At 49.1% G+C, this 16512-nt stretch overlaps 5 protein-coding genes across 5 annotated transcripts; 3 read left to right on the top strand and 2 right to left on the bottom strand.

Annotated features, from left to right (window-relative positions):
- The first annotated feature begins 7 nt into the window (after window positions 1–7).
- BDV37DRAFT_263159 (ATP-dependent RNA helicase SUB2) lies at window positions 8–2608 on the top strand. Its single transcript, XM_032083508.1, has 5 exons — window positions 8–481; window positions 1047–1457; window positions 1514–1874; window positions 1929–2186; window positions 2252–2608. The coding sequence occupies exons 1-5, from the start codon at window positions 232–234 to the stop codon at window positions 2295–2297; spliced, it is 1326 nt and encodes a 441-aa protein (XP_031935894.1). The 5' UTR covers window positions 8–231; the 3' UTR covers window positions 2298–2608.
- A 5315-nt stretch (window positions 2609–7923) lies between these two features.
- Window positions 7924–10536, top strand: BDV37DRAFT_276018 (ketopantoate reductase PanE/ApbA-domain-containing protein; the record flags this gene model as incomplete). Its single annotated transcript, XM_032085488.1, has 5 exons — window positions 7924–7957; window positions 8107–8227; window positions 8285–8325; window positions 8404–8833; window positions 8892–10536. 5 exons carry the CDS (start codon window positions 7924–7926, stop codon window positions 10534–10536), a joined length of 2271 nt encoding a protein of 756 aa, XP_031935893.1.
- Window positions 10537–11407: 871 nt separating this feature from the next.
- Window positions 11408–12246, top strand: BDV37DRAFT_26617 (DASH complex subunit HSK3 family protein). The gene has a single exon (XM_032083882.1). The coding sequence runs from the start codon at window positions 11785–11787 to the stop codon at window positions 12097–12099; it is 315 nt and encodes a 104-aa protein (XP_031935892.1). The 5' UTR covers window positions 11408–11784; the 3' UTR covers window positions 12100–12246.
- On the bottom strand, window positions 12192–13362 carry BDV37DRAFT_26673 (histidine phosphatase superfamily). Its single transcript, XM_032083946.1, has 3 exons — window positions 12727–13362; window positions 12399–12611; window positions 12192–12351 (listed from the first exon to the last, which is right to left on the bottom strand). Exons 1-3 carry the CDS (start codon window positions 13254–13256, stop codon window positions 12285–12287), a joined length of 810 nt encoding a protein of 269 aa, XP_031935891.1. The 5' UTR covers window positions 13257–13362; the 3' UTR covers window positions 12192–12284.
- A 532-nt stretch (window positions 13363–13894) lies between these two features.
- Window positions 13895–15435, bottom strand: BDV37DRAFT_290943 (pyridoxal phosphate-dependent transferase; the record flags this gene model as incomplete). Its single annotated transcript, XM_032088827.1, has 3 exons — window positions 13895–14444; window positions 14507–14845; window positions 14900–15435. The coding sequence occupies 3 exons, from the start codon at window positions 15433–15435 to the stop codon at window positions 13895–13897; spliced, it is 1425 nt and encodes a 474-aa protein (XP_031935890.1).
- Between the last annotated feature and the right edge of the window lie 1077 nt (window positions 15436–16512).

Raw genomic sequence — 16512 nt, 5'->3', positions numbered from 1 at the left:
ATCACTTTCCCTTACATTTCAACCAAGACCCGCTTTTCAATTCATCCCAGAAGGATCGGAAAGGGGCATTACGTTGTGTTTACGATTGATTCACTGTATTTGTTTTAGCTTTCACCACCACCACTCACCCATACCGTAAATCCCCCAGCTCCGCTGTCTTGGGGAAGAACGCGACCTCGCGACAACTAGAGTTTTTTTTCAGCACTTTTCGTTCCGTTACTATCCGACAAAATGTCTCACGAGGAGGATCTCATTGACTACTCCGATGAGGAGCTTCAGACCACTGATGCCGCAGCTACCACTGCTGCTCCCGCCGCAAATGGCGACTCCGCCAAAACGGGCGACCTTACGGTTTCTGGTGGCCGTACGGACAAGAAGGGAAGCTACGTCGGTATTCACTCGACCGGTTTCCGCGACTTTTTGCTGAAGGGAGAACTTCTACGTGCCATCACCGATTGCGGTTTCGAACATCCATCGGAGGGTTAGTTGATAACATTCTTTCCCACAAGCTCCCTCCATTGCTCTATGTTCCAACGTCCGTCCATCTCCGCGGGAGTCCATAGTCGCTTTTTGGCCACCTATCTCGTCCGAGCCTGAGGGCGGCATGAGGATGTTTGCTTGGGTTATTACACACAAGACACTGTGGTGGTAGTAGTGCTTTAACAGTTACTACCCGCTGCTTATACATCAGCGAATTACGGTGAGACTGGATTCGCGAATCATCCAGGTAATTGCGTTTTCAGCAAGAATGGGTGATTTGCGAAAAATGCTATTCGAAAGTCAGGGCGCTTTTGCCACCATATCTTGGACGGCAGGCGTTCTCGTGCCGTCTGCAGGGCACTCTCGACAGAGATATTATCCTGCAGTTGAATAGATGCCCGACTAGTGTTTTCATTAGTAGTTGATTTGAAACGAAAGTTGACATCACTTGCCTGCCTTTTTCGACGACTCGGGGGATGGACGGACTTGCGACGCGGATTGCTTTCTTTTTTCCAAAGTCTTATGGATCGAATACAAGTCTAACATACCGTTCCGCCTCACTATAGTCCAGCAAGTTTGCATTCCGACCGCCATTCTCAATGTCGATGTTCTTTGCCAGGCAAAGTCTGGTCTCGGAAAAACCGCCGTCTTCGTCTTGACCACCCTTCACCAGCTGGAGCCTGTCCCCGGAGAGTGCTCTGTCTTGGTTATGTGCCACACCCGTGAGTTGGCCTACCAGATTAAGAACGAATATGCTCGTTTCAGCAAGTACCTTCCCGACGTGAAGACTGCCGTCTTCTACGGAGGTACGCCCATTCAGAAGGACGTCGAAGTGCTATCCAACAAAGAATCATACCCCAACATTGTCGTCGGTACTCCTGGTCGACTGAACGCCCTTGTTCGCGAGAAGAAGCTTTCTTTGCGTAATGTCAAGGCATTTGTTCTTGACGAGTGTGACAAGATGCTCGACCAGATCGGTGAGTGAAAGCATCGATGTATTGATATAGACTCAGTGACTCACACCCTTGCCTAGACATGCGCCGCGATGTTCAGGAGATCTTCCGTGCTACCCCCGCCGACAAGCAAGTTATGATGTTCAGCGCCACTCTCTCCCAGGAGATCAGACCCGTTTGCAAGAAGTTCATGAGGAACCCGCTTGAAGTTTACGTGGACGACGACACCAAACTCACCCTCCACGGTCTGCAGCAATACTACATCAAGCTTAGCGAAGCGGAAAAGAACCGGAAACTGAACGAACTCCTGGATAGCCTTGAGTTCAACCAGGTGATTATCTTCGTCAAGAGCACACTCCGTGCAAATGAGCTGGACAAGCTCTTGCGCGAGTGTAACTTCCCGAGTATCGCGGTCCACTCTGGTGTGAGCCAGGAGGAGCGGTAAGTTTGTCGTATTGCGTAAACAATACAATTCTGTTGCTAACGGCGTATTAGTATCAAACGCTACAAGGAATTCAAGGAGTTCAACAAGCGTATCTGTGTTGCTACTGATGTCTTTGGACGTGGTATCGATATTGAGCGTATCAACCTTGCTATCAACTACGACTTGCCTGCGGACGCCGACTCTTACCTGCACCGTGTTGGTCGTGCCGGTCGTTTTGGTACCAAGGGTCTCTCGATCTCGTTCGTTAGCAACGAGGAGGACGAGAAGGTCCTCAAGGATATTGAGAAGCGTTTCGAAGTTGCTCTTCCGTACGTGACCCGTCTTCCCTTTCTACCCTCATCTTTTGCACCGGGAACTAATGGCATCTATACAGTGAATACCCCGAGGGTGGCGTTGACTCCAGCACGTACATGGCATAAATGGCCGGACTGTCAATACACCGTGCCTGGTGCGATTCGATATTTTGTCATTTTCTAACTTGATTCCTTTTTCTTTACTTGTTTGATCTTTTGGCGCGATGGTTCGGTTGTGATTTTGTTTCCGTCAAGTGTCTTTTGCTGCTTCTCCATGAGGCACTGGTCGGCAGGATGGGAAAGGGTGGGGGAAAAGCATACTCAGTCATGTTTAATCACTAGGAGCCTTAGATGACATTTAGGGTGGTGCCAGTGCCTCTGCTAGGGCGTCAACTGTATTATCTATAAATCTCAAATGCTGTTGTTTCCCGGGTCAACTCAATTGCGGGGTGTTATCTACGTAGCTGTACGTTACTTGTGCGGGCGCTACCCGGAGGCGCCAGCAGTAATAATATAGGTCATTAAGTAATGTAAGGACGACCAGTATTGCGGGTGACCCCGGAAGGGTGTCAGAAGCTGAGCTTGGTTGAGAGTGGGATCGGCAGATAGCAAAACAAGGCAGAGACCGACTAAGCTTGAAGCAGTTGATGGCCACCGTCTGGTCCCTGCTCGCCGAAAAGCACCTTGATTTCTGTTCCATGGAGATCATGTCAATCCAATACCCTTTACCCCTCCAGTCCCGTCGTTTGCGGGTTAATTTGCTCATCGCTGGTGAACGGTTTCCTTGATCCAGGTTGATCAAAGTGTAACCGAGATGTATATCTTGACTTCCGCCCAGCGAATCCGGCCAACCGCCAAGACCCCGATCAACTCAGAAAGAAAAGGGAAAAGAATGCATCATCTGATAGACACGGATAGACAGTTGATAGTCATTGATTGACAATTGATGGACGTTCCCATCAATCAATCAGTCAATGCCATTCTCCCACCTGACGGAACCAGGTTGCCCACGCGTACCACTTTCATGATAGTGGAGTCAACCTTCATTTCGCCCGCAGAAGTAGCGTCGTGCCGAGTGGCGGTGCTACGCCGATACCTTACCTTCTAGTCTTACGATATACGCGGAAGCGAGACTCCACGATTCGACTAAGCTTTGCTGAACGCCATTGACGATCATTGTGTGCCACGGCTTTTTGGGGCTTGCGGGGGAAATCAGAGACAAATTCCTATCATTGCGACGGGATGATTTCGTGCTATGACGTATGGGGGGCACGTTTGGATTTGTGACAAAGTAAGAGAGAATTGGATTGGAGTGGTTTTGGACTTGAGTTAATTTTTTTTTTTTTTTTTTTTTTTACCTTACTTTTTTTTTTTTTTTTTTTTTTTTTTTTTTTTTTTGGTATGACAGGTCGAAAGCGGATGTATTGCTGCGTATAGGATGATGGAGACATCAGAAATTATTAAATTCAAATCTCGGGTTGCGGCTGAGGTTTGCACAAATTTTTTTTCTTCTTCTTGTTGGAGTGGGGTTATCTTTTCTTCTTTTCATATTTTTCTCATCCTAGTGTCATGACTCGGGTTGCTTTCTCTCCTTCCCTCTTCCTGCTCTGACTCGGTGGGAATGGTTGCTTTCAGCGCTGATTAAGCGTTATCTCCTCCTTTTACTTTTACTCTTCCTCTGGTCTGTACCTGATTTGATGCATGTTGGGACTAACCCCAAAGCAGCATCTCTTCCCGCCGCTTTTTGAGGATCTTTGCATCGGCACGACTTTGTGGCTTGACTCGATTTCGCCCGCTCACTAGTAGTAGTAGTAGTCACGGGTAGCAGAAGAAGCCTAAGACACGGCGTTGACTGTGTAACCGTCATCTGTGTCGCGTCTTACGTGCATGGGCTTGTTGCATACGGATGTAACCAAAAGTCTAGCTGTCCTTCTTTTTCTTTTTTATTTTATTTTATTTTATCCAACGGAAGTACTACTGTCTCTAGTCGACAGTACCTTGTTCCTCGTCTTGTTTGACTGGGAGAAAATTAGGCAGTCTTGGGAGCCATGAAATCGATCGATCGGCTGCGGATTGATGTGGGGCTGGACAATGCTTACCCAGTCTACGCGACCAGAAGTTCGTCGCAGATATCCCACTGCTGAGGTGGCCTACTACGTACGCCGTACGGAAGTCTCCCTCTCTGGCCTGGGGAAGCGATGAACTGTAGGATAGAAAGGGGATGTTGAAGCCGGTGGCGGTCGGTAACGTTGGAGTTCGCCGAACGCAGATATGGCGGGACCCATTCCGCCGTCACCTTGTGAATTGCATAAAACTGACTTATACGAGCCGGGGTTTATGCATCGTCCCTGTCTCCTTTCAGTGACAGGTTTCTGGAAGATATGCGGCGCTGCAACCATCATATCATGTCTGCCGCAACCGGACATTCTTCAGCTCTCGATACTTTCCCTTTTTCTATGAACAAGGGCAATGTCGAGAGGGGACTTCAGGAAATCTCTCCCGCTATTATTGGAAGATTCGATATGTACCTGACCCACTGGCCGGTACCATAGATAGAAACAGGAACTAAAGGGAGTGGGATGTGATTTGTTCTGCTGGGCAACTAGAGTACACGCTAGATTCCGCCAAGATTGGAGACCCACGGCCGATGTTTTGAACAATCGGCGTGATCGGCGTCTCCAAAGGTCTGGACCATAGTTTCCGAGTTGTTTTGGATTTTTTTACCCTCTTCGCTTGTTTGCTGCTTTGCTCTTTGTTCGTGGGTTGTATGATGATGAGGTCATGGATTACGTACAGGACTATCCTGGACGTTGAGAGTCGGGGGGCTGACAGGGGACAACAAGACTTCTGTCAGGTGCCTGGAGAATGTTCAGATTGGAAATGATAAATACCAAGCGACTTGGCCTTACACCACTGGAATCCTCCGCACATTCATCGGACCTCCAATGGGAATCGCAACGACCCGACTTATGTAAGTTGCCTGGATTGATTATTAACCAGGTGACTCCCCCATCCTCCACCACTGTTTCAATTTTTCCCAAACCTAGCAAAAGCCCCCCAATGCAAAAGATCCGAAACGAGCGCTTTAGGTTATTTCCCTGGGTTCCGTTCGGTCGTCTCCCCCGTCGTTGCCTCACTTCAAACAATGGCCTTTGATCGCCAAACAATACCCGACCACATGGAGAGTTTCCATGCGCTCGTTTCCATTCTGAAGTTTATCTAGAAGTCTTCTCGGTACAGTACCTGGCAGGATGTAACCTGCATCCATGCACTGCAGCCCGTAAATAGCAAGACCATGAAGAGTGGTCTAGGCTAGAAGTAGTTACTTGAATGATGGGTTGTCACTGCATGCGGCCTTTACCTGATGGGTTACTATTGACCTTAGTAATCGGACCCTGGAATTGTCGATCGATCCCTGCTCCGGAGGTGAGCTTGTTGGTATGCCGAGAGGAGTCAACACCGCCTCCCCCTTCCCGAAGGTGTAATGTCCGATCTGGGACGGGATATCCCTTCCCATGGTTGACGATTAAGATTAGGTTAGAGTACTTGACGAAGAGGAGTTAGCTTGCGGTGTACCCCTCTGATGGAGAAGTTGGATCACCAAAACGCTGTAAAAAAAAAAAGAAAATAAGGAAAGAAACGGTGTACAGTGATAACCATACTGCCCATGAGACACACGGGATCTATCATGCTGAAATTTTGTCACACGCAGCACCGGCTTCATGGGCATGGGCTGTCTCTTGTGAGGGGCTTTTGACTGGGTAGCTTGATCCTGGAGGGTAAAACTTCCGGCGTCTGTGGCTTCTTGGTTCAATGATTCAGTTCAACCATCCGGAAGGATTGTTGCTGGTTGGCACAACCGAAGCTGACGGTCCCGAGTATACTGTGTATTCTAGGGGAATGAACAGATGGGAAGTAACAGATGGAGATGGAGGAATGAGTTTATATTATATCTACTCCGTACAGAGGACAATGTCTTAGAACGAGGTGGATATCGAGGGATGAACGACTCCGTTAGTTCCTTCTGTTCGTATCTTTCCTCTGGGTTGCACCTTAGGGTGATTCTAGCTCGTTACTAGAATCAGGTTAGTTATCAGCGCTATCGTGGACTAAGCGCAAGAAGTACCTGGTGCTGGGAAAGCACATCCATAACCTAGTTCCGACTAGTCGATGAGGTTCTCCATCGCTTCGCGAGAGGCCAATCCGATGTCGCCGGGGCCAATTTCAAGCGGTGATATCCCGGTTTTCTGATTTCGACCATCCAACAAACCAAGTGGGCTCGAGTGGGGATCCTCGACGGGAGGATGTGCAGCTGTGGTCGATTGGGTGATTACTGCATCATGGTTGGCTCGAGTGGGTGGTGTCGTGTCTCATGAATCATCCACTCTCATAATTTCTCTGTTTTCGATTTTTCCTTTCGGTCTTTATTAAGGTGATGACGCTGGTGGTGATGTCGCTCCGTCCTCTAGTGAGGTGTACTACTAGTAGTTATCTCTCTGTCTAGCACTAAGTAATATTGAAATTGTGGGTATAGATTTAAGCAGAATGCAATCGAAAGAAAAAAAGAAAGAGAAAAATCGTCGACAATTATTGATTGATTTCTATTATTATGTACATAATATAATATATTTGTTTATAGCGTGAGTGGTGTTTAATTAGGTAAGGATTAAGAGGAACTGGAACCCAGAAAAAGAACAGGGGAGTCGCCATAGTCATTGTTGGGGAGTAGCCATGGTCCTCAGAATTCATCGTCCCCGTTTCGCCTCCTAAATAAGATTAAAAATAAACGGACGAAGGAAAGTATGAATTTTTTCTTTTTCTTTTTCTTTTTTTTTTTTTCTTTTTCTTTTCTTTTTCGAACTTATCTTTCCCATTTCCGATACTAACGGAATTAATAGAAGAATTGACTTCGGTGTGTGTGTACGGGAATCAGCATTTTTTGAGTTTTATTTTAATTGTGTTTTATTATTTTATTATTTTGCTATTTCCTTATCATTCATTCCTCAAATCTATTTTATTTTTATTTTTATTTTTGTTTCTTTCATAGTACGGAAACTGTTTTCGCTATTCTCCCCCTCTCCGTTGACAGTCATTTCGTCTCCCCTGCACTCCGTTTCCGGTTCGAGCCCTGGCGGGGGATCCACGACCGTTAAGGTCTGGTCATTGTAAAGAAAACTAAGAGTAAAAAAAATTAGAAGGAAAATACGAAAAGAGAGTAAGGAAAAAAAAAAAAAAAAAGAGATAACTTTACAGATTCTGCTCCATAGGCTTACTTTCGGGCTGCCTTTCCGCCCAAAGCTGGCACATCTGCTTTCCAGCAACTCTCCATCGACTTCTACTACTACTTACTACTCCTACTATTCTCCATCCGTCTCCTCTCGCGTCTTCCTCTTTTTCCCTTTTCCCTTCCCTCATCCCCTTTCACTATACTGTCTTGTCTTTCTCTCCTTCTCTCCCTACGATTAATTCCTCCTTTCGTTTGGTCCCTTTCCTCAATCCCTTTGCCCATTTTTAATCGTCCTGTGTGACTCCCCTTACTTTCGTTTTCTTTGGTCCTTTTCATAATCCGTTGTTTTAATCATCGCGAAATCGCCCTGGCTTCGGTCGTGATATTGCGTTCGTCCATCCCGTGGTAGGCAGCGTCAATCGCGCCTCCAGTCGTTGTTCTGGAGTTTCGTCTACCAGTTACACTCCATCGCCTTTTCTTCGACGTGGACCAGCGGGAGCTTCCTTCCATTTTTGATCGCTAATTATGGCTCCTCCGCCGCGCTTGCGCATTTTATCAGGTTTGTACTCGCTCTGACCCGGCAAGACCGTTCCAATTTGCTTTTTTGACGCCAAATTTCCTGTCGTTCCCTAAATCGGCCCTTATTGCAACCCAAATCAGCTTCCAAAGTACCCAGGATGGGCCGTCATCTAACTAGACTCTGTTTAGTCGGCAGCAATGCTATCTCGGCCTTCCTCTCGTGGAGACTTCAGGCGACGACCTCCTGCGATGTGACACTAGTGTGGAAATCGGGCTACGAGGCAGTATCTCAATATGGAGTATCCTTCAAGTATGTCGCTCGTCAATTTTGATTCCTGGAGCGATTCGTTGATCAACGGTGATTTAGGTCGAAAGCTTTCGGCAATGAGCGCTTTAAGCCTCGCCATGGTGAGTCGGATCGTTGTTCCCCGCTACGTACGGTCTGTATCCTTTGTTCAGACACTAAATGTGAGTGCTTCTATACAGTTGTCCGCACACCCGAAGATGCCGCGTCTCGCGAGAATGCATTTGACTACGTCATTCTGTGCGTCAAGGCACTGCCAGATGTCTACGACCTGGCTTCAGTCATCGAGTCCGTCGTCACCCCTCAACATACGTGCATTCTCGTGAACACAACGAACACATTGGGAGTAGAATCGCACCTGGAGCAGCGGTTTCCGACAAACGTCGTCCTTTCGCTTGTGTCAGGGGTGGAGATCTCTCAGATTGGTGCCAGCGAGTTCGAGCATCTAAACTCATCCGAGATCTGGGTTGGTGCTACAAATAAGCAAACCAGCATTCCGTCCACGATTCAAAACGATATGGCCGCTGCGCTCGCGATGACACTGGCTTCTGGCCAAGTCGACTGTAAAGTATCAGAAAACATCAGACAAGAGCAATTCGATCGTATGATAGGGTGAGTCGCGAGAGAAGGCTACTTTTCCGACGGAGTCTGACTAACTGTGGTGCTACAGCCCTATTGCTTTCTACCCTACTAGTGTAATGTTTGAAACCTCCAACCACACACAACTTCTCGAGAAGGTCGGCGTACGCCAACTTGTCTCAGACATCATTGAGGAGCTCCTCGAGCTTGCGCGGGCAAACGGGTGCTCTTTTCCGAATGACTTCGCGAAGAAGACGATTGAAATGATGACCGCCAATGGTGCACCAAGTACGATGTATCAGGACTTCCAGGCCCGCCGTCCGATGGAAATAGAGACATATCTCGGATCTCCAATCAAATTGGCGACTGAATCAGGTGTCCGTATCCCTCGGATTGAGACCCTCTACGCAGTGCTTCACCATGTCAATGCCACGAATCTGAGTAAGCCCCGGACTAACGAATCTCCTCCACCTGTGCTGGCTCAACCGCCACCTCGGATGTCTTCGGCACCGCCGAGAGGACCGATGAATGGTCCTATGCGTGGAGGCAGGGCTCCTTCTGGGATGATGCCTAGACGTGGGCCCCCTCACCCGGGAATGTCAAGACCCCCGAGCGCACAGCCGCAAGCAGCCAGAATGCCTCCTCGTGATGCTTCATTGGAAGGTCTCGAGGAGTTCAGCCACCTCGTCATGTACGATGATGCTGCTTCGGCCGCAGCTGCTGCAGAGAATGGCGTACCACTTCAGAACGGCACGAACGGCTATTCGGATATGCCGCCCGGGCCTCCATCATCCGCAGCTGACTTGGCTTTAAGGGAACGAGAATTGGCGATCCGACAGCGTGAATTGCAGATCAGAGAACAGGAGATGGGTATGCGTCGAGGCCCTCGGCGACCACCTCCACCCCCGAGATCAACATTTGACGAAGAGGACGAGGATGACTATTTCGATCCCATGGACACTCTGCCGATTCCATCGATCGATCCGGACCAAGTGGACATGTTGAGTATCACATCGAGGCGGACGAAGAAGTCAGCCCTGAATGCCAGCCAGCTCCGTAAGAACCCGGAAATCACCTTAAATAATGGCGGCGGCGGCGGCGGCGGCAGCAGCAGGCCTGGGTCGTCCTTTAGCCGATACTTCGGGGGAAGAAAACGTACCAGCGATCGGATCATGCAGGAAATCCCTGGCCTTCACGATTCTCTCATGGACAATCCCATGATGGCGTACTCATCGAATCGATATGGAGCGGTCGACCGAAACCAAATGCAGGCAGGGTCGCGTGCTAATTCGCTGACGGCCAGTCGAATGGGTGACTATCCACCACATCCTTACCCAACCAGTAGGAGGAATAGCCAGTCTCCGGCGACTCCCCCCTACGGTCCGCCTGGCCCTCGAATGGGCCGACCAGGCACCTCCCAAGATCCAAGCCTAGGCCCACCGAACGGCCCTCGCGGCGGCCAACCTTCGCCGCCCGGACAAATGCGGGCACCAGTTCCCAGACATCCGCCTGGACAAGGTAATGCGGTAGGTCCGCAGCAAATTGAGCAACAATATGGGGTGAGCAACCCGTCTTTAGCCAAGGGCACTCCCAAGCATAGAAGTCTGACCGGAAGTGCGAGCGCCAGCGCGGAGAGTGGTGATAGTGGCGCCAGTGCGAATCTTGATTCGGAAACCTCAGCTCATAGCAGCCAAATCAGCTTGAATGCTCAGCAAGCTGCGACGCCCGTTCGTTGACCGACGCCGCCCGCCGTCCTCCGTCCCCCTTTCATAAAAGCTGAGCTTTAGAACCCTGTTCTATACGTCCTCATCTGGTTACTTCGCGTTCCATTCCTTTTCCCCCTCCCTTGGCTGGACAACGCGGGCCTGGGGGTCCCCTTTGGCTTTGTACAAGAATTTCTTCTAATAAGATGCTTGGCAAAGGGGGTGGGAGCGGACTCAAGACCTTATATTCTCGTTCAGTTCATTACATATACGCCGTGGGACATACGGGACATCTTCTCGTTTTGCACAACTGCTTTGGAGTGGTCGGGTGCGTGTTGCATGTGGTCATTTGCTTTCACTTTACTTTCCTTTTTCTTCGAGCACTCTATTTTAATGAAGGCGAGCACACAGCTCGATCCGACAAGTATGATTTGACTTCCTTGCAATTATACCACAAACATTCATCTCCAGTCACCCGCGACTATCTCATTTCCTTTTTCCTTTTCTTTTTTTCTCTTCCTGCATGAAAGAATGTTGTACACTACCTTGAGTGGGCGCCTCATTTCGTTGTATCTCCTACAGTATCATCTCCACTGTTTTGTGACATGCATGCCCTCCTTTGACACATTTCCTTTTTTTGTTTTTCTCATTTCCCTTGCCTCCTTTCCTCCCTTGCCCTCGGCCATTCTGTCTGCTTTTGTTATGGGCTCAGGTGTGGAACATCCTAGGAGCCCCGAAATCTCTACGTTCATGGTCTGGTTTCTGGCGCATAAAAAGAGCAGGAGTCTGATTTATTCGGTTGATTGAGTGATCTGAGTTGGCAGGGTTCGAGTTCTTGCAAGATATTGACGAGAGAGCTGAGCTGAGGTCTCGACACGGACGGCTATCATTCGATTAGAACCATGTCATTGACAATAAACGAGACTTGAAGTTCGCATGATACATAGATGGTGATCCTGCCATGTCACGACGAGAGTGTTTTGAATGACCAAACATTTGCATAACAGAGAGAAGAAGACTGCCTAATGTATAGTCGATTGTATGGTGTTGTATATCCACAACCAAAAATGATATAGATTAATTGTTCAGTTCATGATTGGGGGTTTGTTTCTGGTGCCTCCACGTGACCGACGTGGATTTAATCCCTAAAGCGACGCCCCACCGAGTGTAAACAAACTTGAGCCATTTTCACATCGTTCAGACCCCAACAGCCTTCGCGCACGAAGTTTACCAACGAACACATACAAGCATTCGGCGAACGAACTAAGATCTTGAGCAATCATGCCGCCTTCTCACCACTACAGCCAATCTCAAGCCCTCCCCCGCCACTCCATGCTCCCTCCGTCTTCGACCGCCACCGGTCCTTCATCGATGTCCGCCGCTAAGACTCGGCAGTATGCAAACCTGCAGGCTCAGTTGGAGCAGCTGAACGCCAACCTGGCTGACACGCAAAACCTGCTTCGTATGACTTCCGTGCAGGCAGAGGATATGCGGTTCTTGGGCGGTTATGTTGGAGCTTTATTTATGGGATCGGCCAAGGTGTTGGGAGAGGAGGGTGTCAAGGGTAATGCCGATAAGAAGGAGAGTGAATCGTGATCGACCAGTACTTTGGTTTAGTGGGATATATGTGTGAGTTTTCTCTTTTGATTATCGAACGTCATTTATCTCGTCCCCCCTCTATCTACATATCCATCCATCCGATTTCCACCTCTATTCTAACTGCTAATTGGTGTTTTGGATAAGTCATCCAACAAACAGAACACTGATAGATATCACGCCCATTAGTTCTCGACCACAAAACCTCCTCCGAGGATAATTGCCGGTTCCTCGATATTATGATGTTCGTAGCTGGGACGGTTAGCGCAGCTCGTGGCACCACGGCCGGACTCTCTCACCTCAGTGTGCCCACACCTCCAGCTTCCAGAATCAGCGCGGTCTCGGTCAACGGCTTCCCGGTCCAGCGCATGGCGAACGCCCGCAGGATATGGCCGTGTGCGACAATCAGGACGTCTCCTTGCTGGCTTTCGCTGTCGAAACAAGGACCGTGGAACTTCTTCCTGATATCGGCGATTAGGGCATCAAGACGGCGGACGACGTCTTCGGGGGATCTAGAGTCAGTCAGCAATGATGTACATACATAAATACATACATACAAAACAGCGATCATCCTCTCCCAACCATAAAAGAAATCTAAGAAAAGGGGGGAGGAAAAACAAAACTTACTCTCCACCAGGACATCCATCCCGCCAAATATCCCACGGCCCCTCCCCATTCTCCCTCCGCATCTCCCTAATCTGCTTACTCGTCAACCCCTCATAATCCCCATAATCCCACTCCCTCACAGCCTCCGTAATCTCCACCTTGGCCTCCGTCCGAATCGGCTCCTCATCCTCGGTCCTCCGCGCCTCATTCCAGGGTAATCTCTCCCGACACCCAATCTCCAGTAATTCCAGCGTCCGCTGCGCCCGCGCCCGCGGCGAGACATACCTGAACAACCCCATTAGCCCAGCAAACCAAATAAAAAGAGATACGGAAACGAGAAAGGAAAGGAAAGGAAAGGAAAAGAAAAAAACAAACACATGAACCAATTTCCGCGGCGCAATCAACCGATCATTGCCCACCAGTGCTTTGCCCGTCGCCTTGACCCGCTTCTCTCCGTTGGCTGTCAGCGCCAGATCAGTGGTGCCTGTGTGTCGGCCATTGAGGGACCATTCCGTTTCGCCGTGTCGGATTATGAAGCATCTTGGGGGCATTTTCTCTTTCTTTCTTTCTCTCTTTCCTTCCTTCCTTTCTTTCTTTGTTTGTTTTCAAGGGAGGGATGTTGGGATAAGGTGGGGTACTAGGTAGGGGGTATGTGACTTTTTATTGTAGGGATTGTATTAGGTTGTTGGAAGATAGATAGGGCTTTATAATGGTGGGGGTCATTGCGTCATGGGGGTTGATCAATTAGCTGGGTGGGGCGCGCTTTTGCTTGGTGTTGTTTTGGTAAGCATTTGTAGAGCTTTGTGTGGGTTTGTTTTTACTTTTATTTTTATGTAAGAAAGAGCAGATGGGGGTACTACTGCGTAGTAGCTGTATATTGTGTGTATGTTTGTACATTTTCTGTCTAAGGTCGAGATTTATTGATTGTCCTCGGGCTTTCTAGGATTGTGTTATCAAGGTGGATAGTTTTCTGGGGTGCTTGGTAAGACAGAAACAAGGTGTTTGGGGCGTTGAGTCTGCCATTACATAAAGGAGAAGCATTGGTTAGTATAAGTCTTCTGATTTGGATGTAGATTGTAGGTTTGTATATCAGTAAAGCATGCAGTTATGGATTTGATGATGCTGGATGGGATGTGGACAATTAATTGACGTAGCTAGCAATTATTAAAAAAAAAAAAAAAATCACAGATCAATTAAGATCCTTGTTCAACTCAAACTCATCCACACTCTTCAGTGCCCTCCTCGCCGTCTCCACAATCTGCCTCGAATCCTCCAGCCCAACGCTGATCCGAATAATATGCCTCGGCACCCCGTGCTTCGCAACTTTGTCTTGATTCCAGTAATTAGCTAGCTGGACATACGGGATGGCTAACGTGAAGTTCGTCCCGAAGCTGGGCCCCTTGCAGACGTTGAAAATGTTGTAGAAGTGCTCTGCTGTGCGCGGATCATGGAAGACAACGCTCAGAACGTTGCCGTAGCCGCCGTCCTTGCGCATCACGCTCTTGTACAGGGCTGATGTTGGCGCGATGGACGGGTGGTCTACTGCGGCGATGGCCGGGTGGGCTTTGAAGAGATCGACCAGTGGAAGCGTGTTCTGATTGCATTGTTTCACACGCCAGACGACGTTCTTGCTGTTCTGTCTGAGGGTGTTGACGTCTAGGGGGAAATAGGTGTCTCGGTTCTTGGATAGGGCGGCGTGGATTTGGTCGTGATGGCGGGAGTTGGGGTTTATTACAAGACTGAGTGAGAAGATTAGTTGGAGTTTGGTGACAATGTTGAACTGGTGTAGGTGCTATCTTACCCTCCACCGGTGACGTATGATGCTCCGCTAAATGTCTTCGTAAGACTGGACATCATCACGTCTACATAAGGCAGCGCATCGATGTTGACATAGCCGGCAACGGTGTCATCACAGGCGACAACGAAGCCGTATTTATATGCCAGTGCGCGAATTCGATGGAGATTTGGTGATGCCAAAGTGATGTTGCTGGGCAGTTCGCAGAATAATGCCCGGATCTGTTGGCCTGATTGCAGGAGGGCCTCCAACCGATCCAACTCTTCCTCCGTGCCGTATTTGTAGGAGAGGCATTCTGCCCATGTGCCTCGTCGAACGACGTCAACTGTCTGTGGGTATAGCCATCTATGAATTGTTTCGTTAGAATTGCTCGCGCCACAGTCCGTGAGAGATACTTACCCGTACATGGCAACCTTGTATTCTGGCGAAGCTAGAGCTTCCGATAGCGTGTATATAGCGTTCATACCGGTAGAGTATAGGAACACATCGTCAGGACTCACAGGTGGTTGTTCCGGTTGCTCAGACGTAGCAAGGCCTGCAAGGAATGATTTCACCTCTTGGGAGTTCCCAGCCGCAGCTCGCATCCATGTAAGAGACTCCGGAGTTTGGCTTCGGCATCTCTTCCGTGGAGCTGGGGTTCGGTATGCCGGAGTCGCAGAGTCGGAGTCAAGATAGCCGAGTTCTTCCAAACAGAATTCTGCGTGACGTGTTGATAACCCTGAACCGGTATCCCGCCAGAATGCCATTGCCGCATTCAACAGATCAGATGGGTATAAGACCGCAGTGAAGTTGGCCCAGTGGGCACTGGTGTCACCCATATTCGACTCCAGAGGCATGACAAACCGAACTACTTCGATTGCAAACGGATTCTCACAGGGCAATGTCTTGAGTACTGTGGCGCATTGTTGACCAGCAGCAGCAGACGAGAAGACCATGCAGGAGATTGTGATGTCGTTGATCTGGAGTCGGCGGAGAACTGCATCAGAAAGGTCGCGAATCGGCTTGTTTAGATAGAACCTTGATACCTTAGCTGACAACACTCCTATCTCGAGCGAGAACATGGGGCTTACCGAGGATAGTCCCATTCGAGTTGGTCAAGGAGCCATTTATCTTTTCGAGAAAGTGCAATCACTGAGTCCCATGTCGGCAGAGATACGCTAACGGCCTGGTTACAGTCAGTACCTGTCTATCAGGATGGACAGCGAGCTAACTTGCATGCGACTCCCCGAAGGGATAGATGTTGCCTTTACCAGGAGGGAATGCCTGTGGCGCATGAGGAGGCATCCAAGGCTCAAGAACAGGGCCGGTATCTCCCATGGTCAAGTACGTTCGGCTTCTCGGTGGTAGTAGCAGGGATTCAAGATCAACAGAGCAAGCCAGACGTCAGCTGTAGGCTCAATTGCAGTGAGAAAGTTGATGAACGACAGCACCGGGGATAGACCCGTCTCCGCTTAAATACATTCTACCTTACCGCCAGTCGTAAGCTCCCATGGCACGTCCCTCATCCTTGCCATTGTATCAACGAGAAATTGCAATCTGTAGCCAATAATAATTGATCCGATCGCGGGGGGCAATTGCTCATCAAGAAAGTCAGTCCAGATCTAGTACTGCGGTACCCTGTAGATCCTGACTCTGTCGGTTAGATACTGTACACACTTTTAGCTGGCTGGAAACCAGTATCCTCCTTTAAAATCTTGCTACAACGAATCACAGACTGCTGGAGGCGACAAGAGCACAGAATCTGCATGACGCAATATGTCATTCACCAATGCCGGATGGCATCTGGGCCACTCCTTGTACCTCACTGTTCTAAACGAAGTGCTCGGTTGCTGGGATTATCAGTTGTGGGGCCTCATGCAGCGCTCTCTCATGCAGATCGGAAGGAGGATATCTCCCTTCCAGCGCTATTCGTGCTACTCTACTCTGTAGCGAGGTTCAGTATGCCATGATTCTGGTCCTTCAGGACGGTACCATGGTCCATAACCAATGGATGTTAGGATCACCATATGGGC

The sequence above is a fragment of the Aspergillus pseudonomiae genome (assembly GCF_009193645.1).
Source record: "Aspergillus pseudonomiae strain CBS 119388 unplaced genomic scaffold BDV37scaffold_117, whole genome shotgun sequence".
Lineage (NCBI taxonomy): Eukaryota > Fungi > Ascomycota > Eurotiomycetes > Eurotiales > Aspergillaceae > Aspergillus > Aspergillus pseudonomiae.
The sequence above is the reverse complement of the archived record's forward strand: the minus strand, read 5'-3'. Positions and strand labels throughout refer to the sequence as shown.

Bases quoted from the DNA above. Each gene is read 5' to 3' on its own strand.
- BDV37DRAFT_263159 (XM_032083508.1), top strand. From the start codon at position 232: ATGTCTCACGAGGAGGATCTCATTGACTACTCCGATGAGGAGCTTCAG. The intron at 1,875-1,928 runs GTAAGTTTGTCG...ACGGCGTATTAG, and splicing joins GGTGTGAGCCAGGAGGAGCG to TATCAAACGCTACAAGGAAT. The intron at 2,187-2,251 runs GTACGTGACCCG...GCATCTATACAG, and splicing joins CGTTTCGAAGTTGCTCTTCC to TGAATACCCCGAGGGTGGCG.
- BDV37DRAFT_26617 (XM_032083882.1), top strand. From the start codon at position 11,785: ATGCCGCCTTCTCACCACTACAGCCAATCTCAAGCCCTCCCCCGCCAC.
- BDV37DRAFT_26673 (XM_032083946.1), bottom strand. From the start codon at position 13,256: ATGCCCCCAAGATGCTTCATAATCCGACACGGCGAAACGGAATGGTCC. The intron at 12,612-12,726 runs GTAAGTTTTGTT...GACTGACTCTAG, and splicing joins GATGGATGTCCTGGTGGAGA to ATCCCCCGAAGACGTCGTCC. The intron at 12,352-12,398 runs GTGAGAGAGTCC...TAACCGTCCCAG, and splicing joins GGAGGTGTGGGCACACTGAG to CTACGAACATCATAATATCG.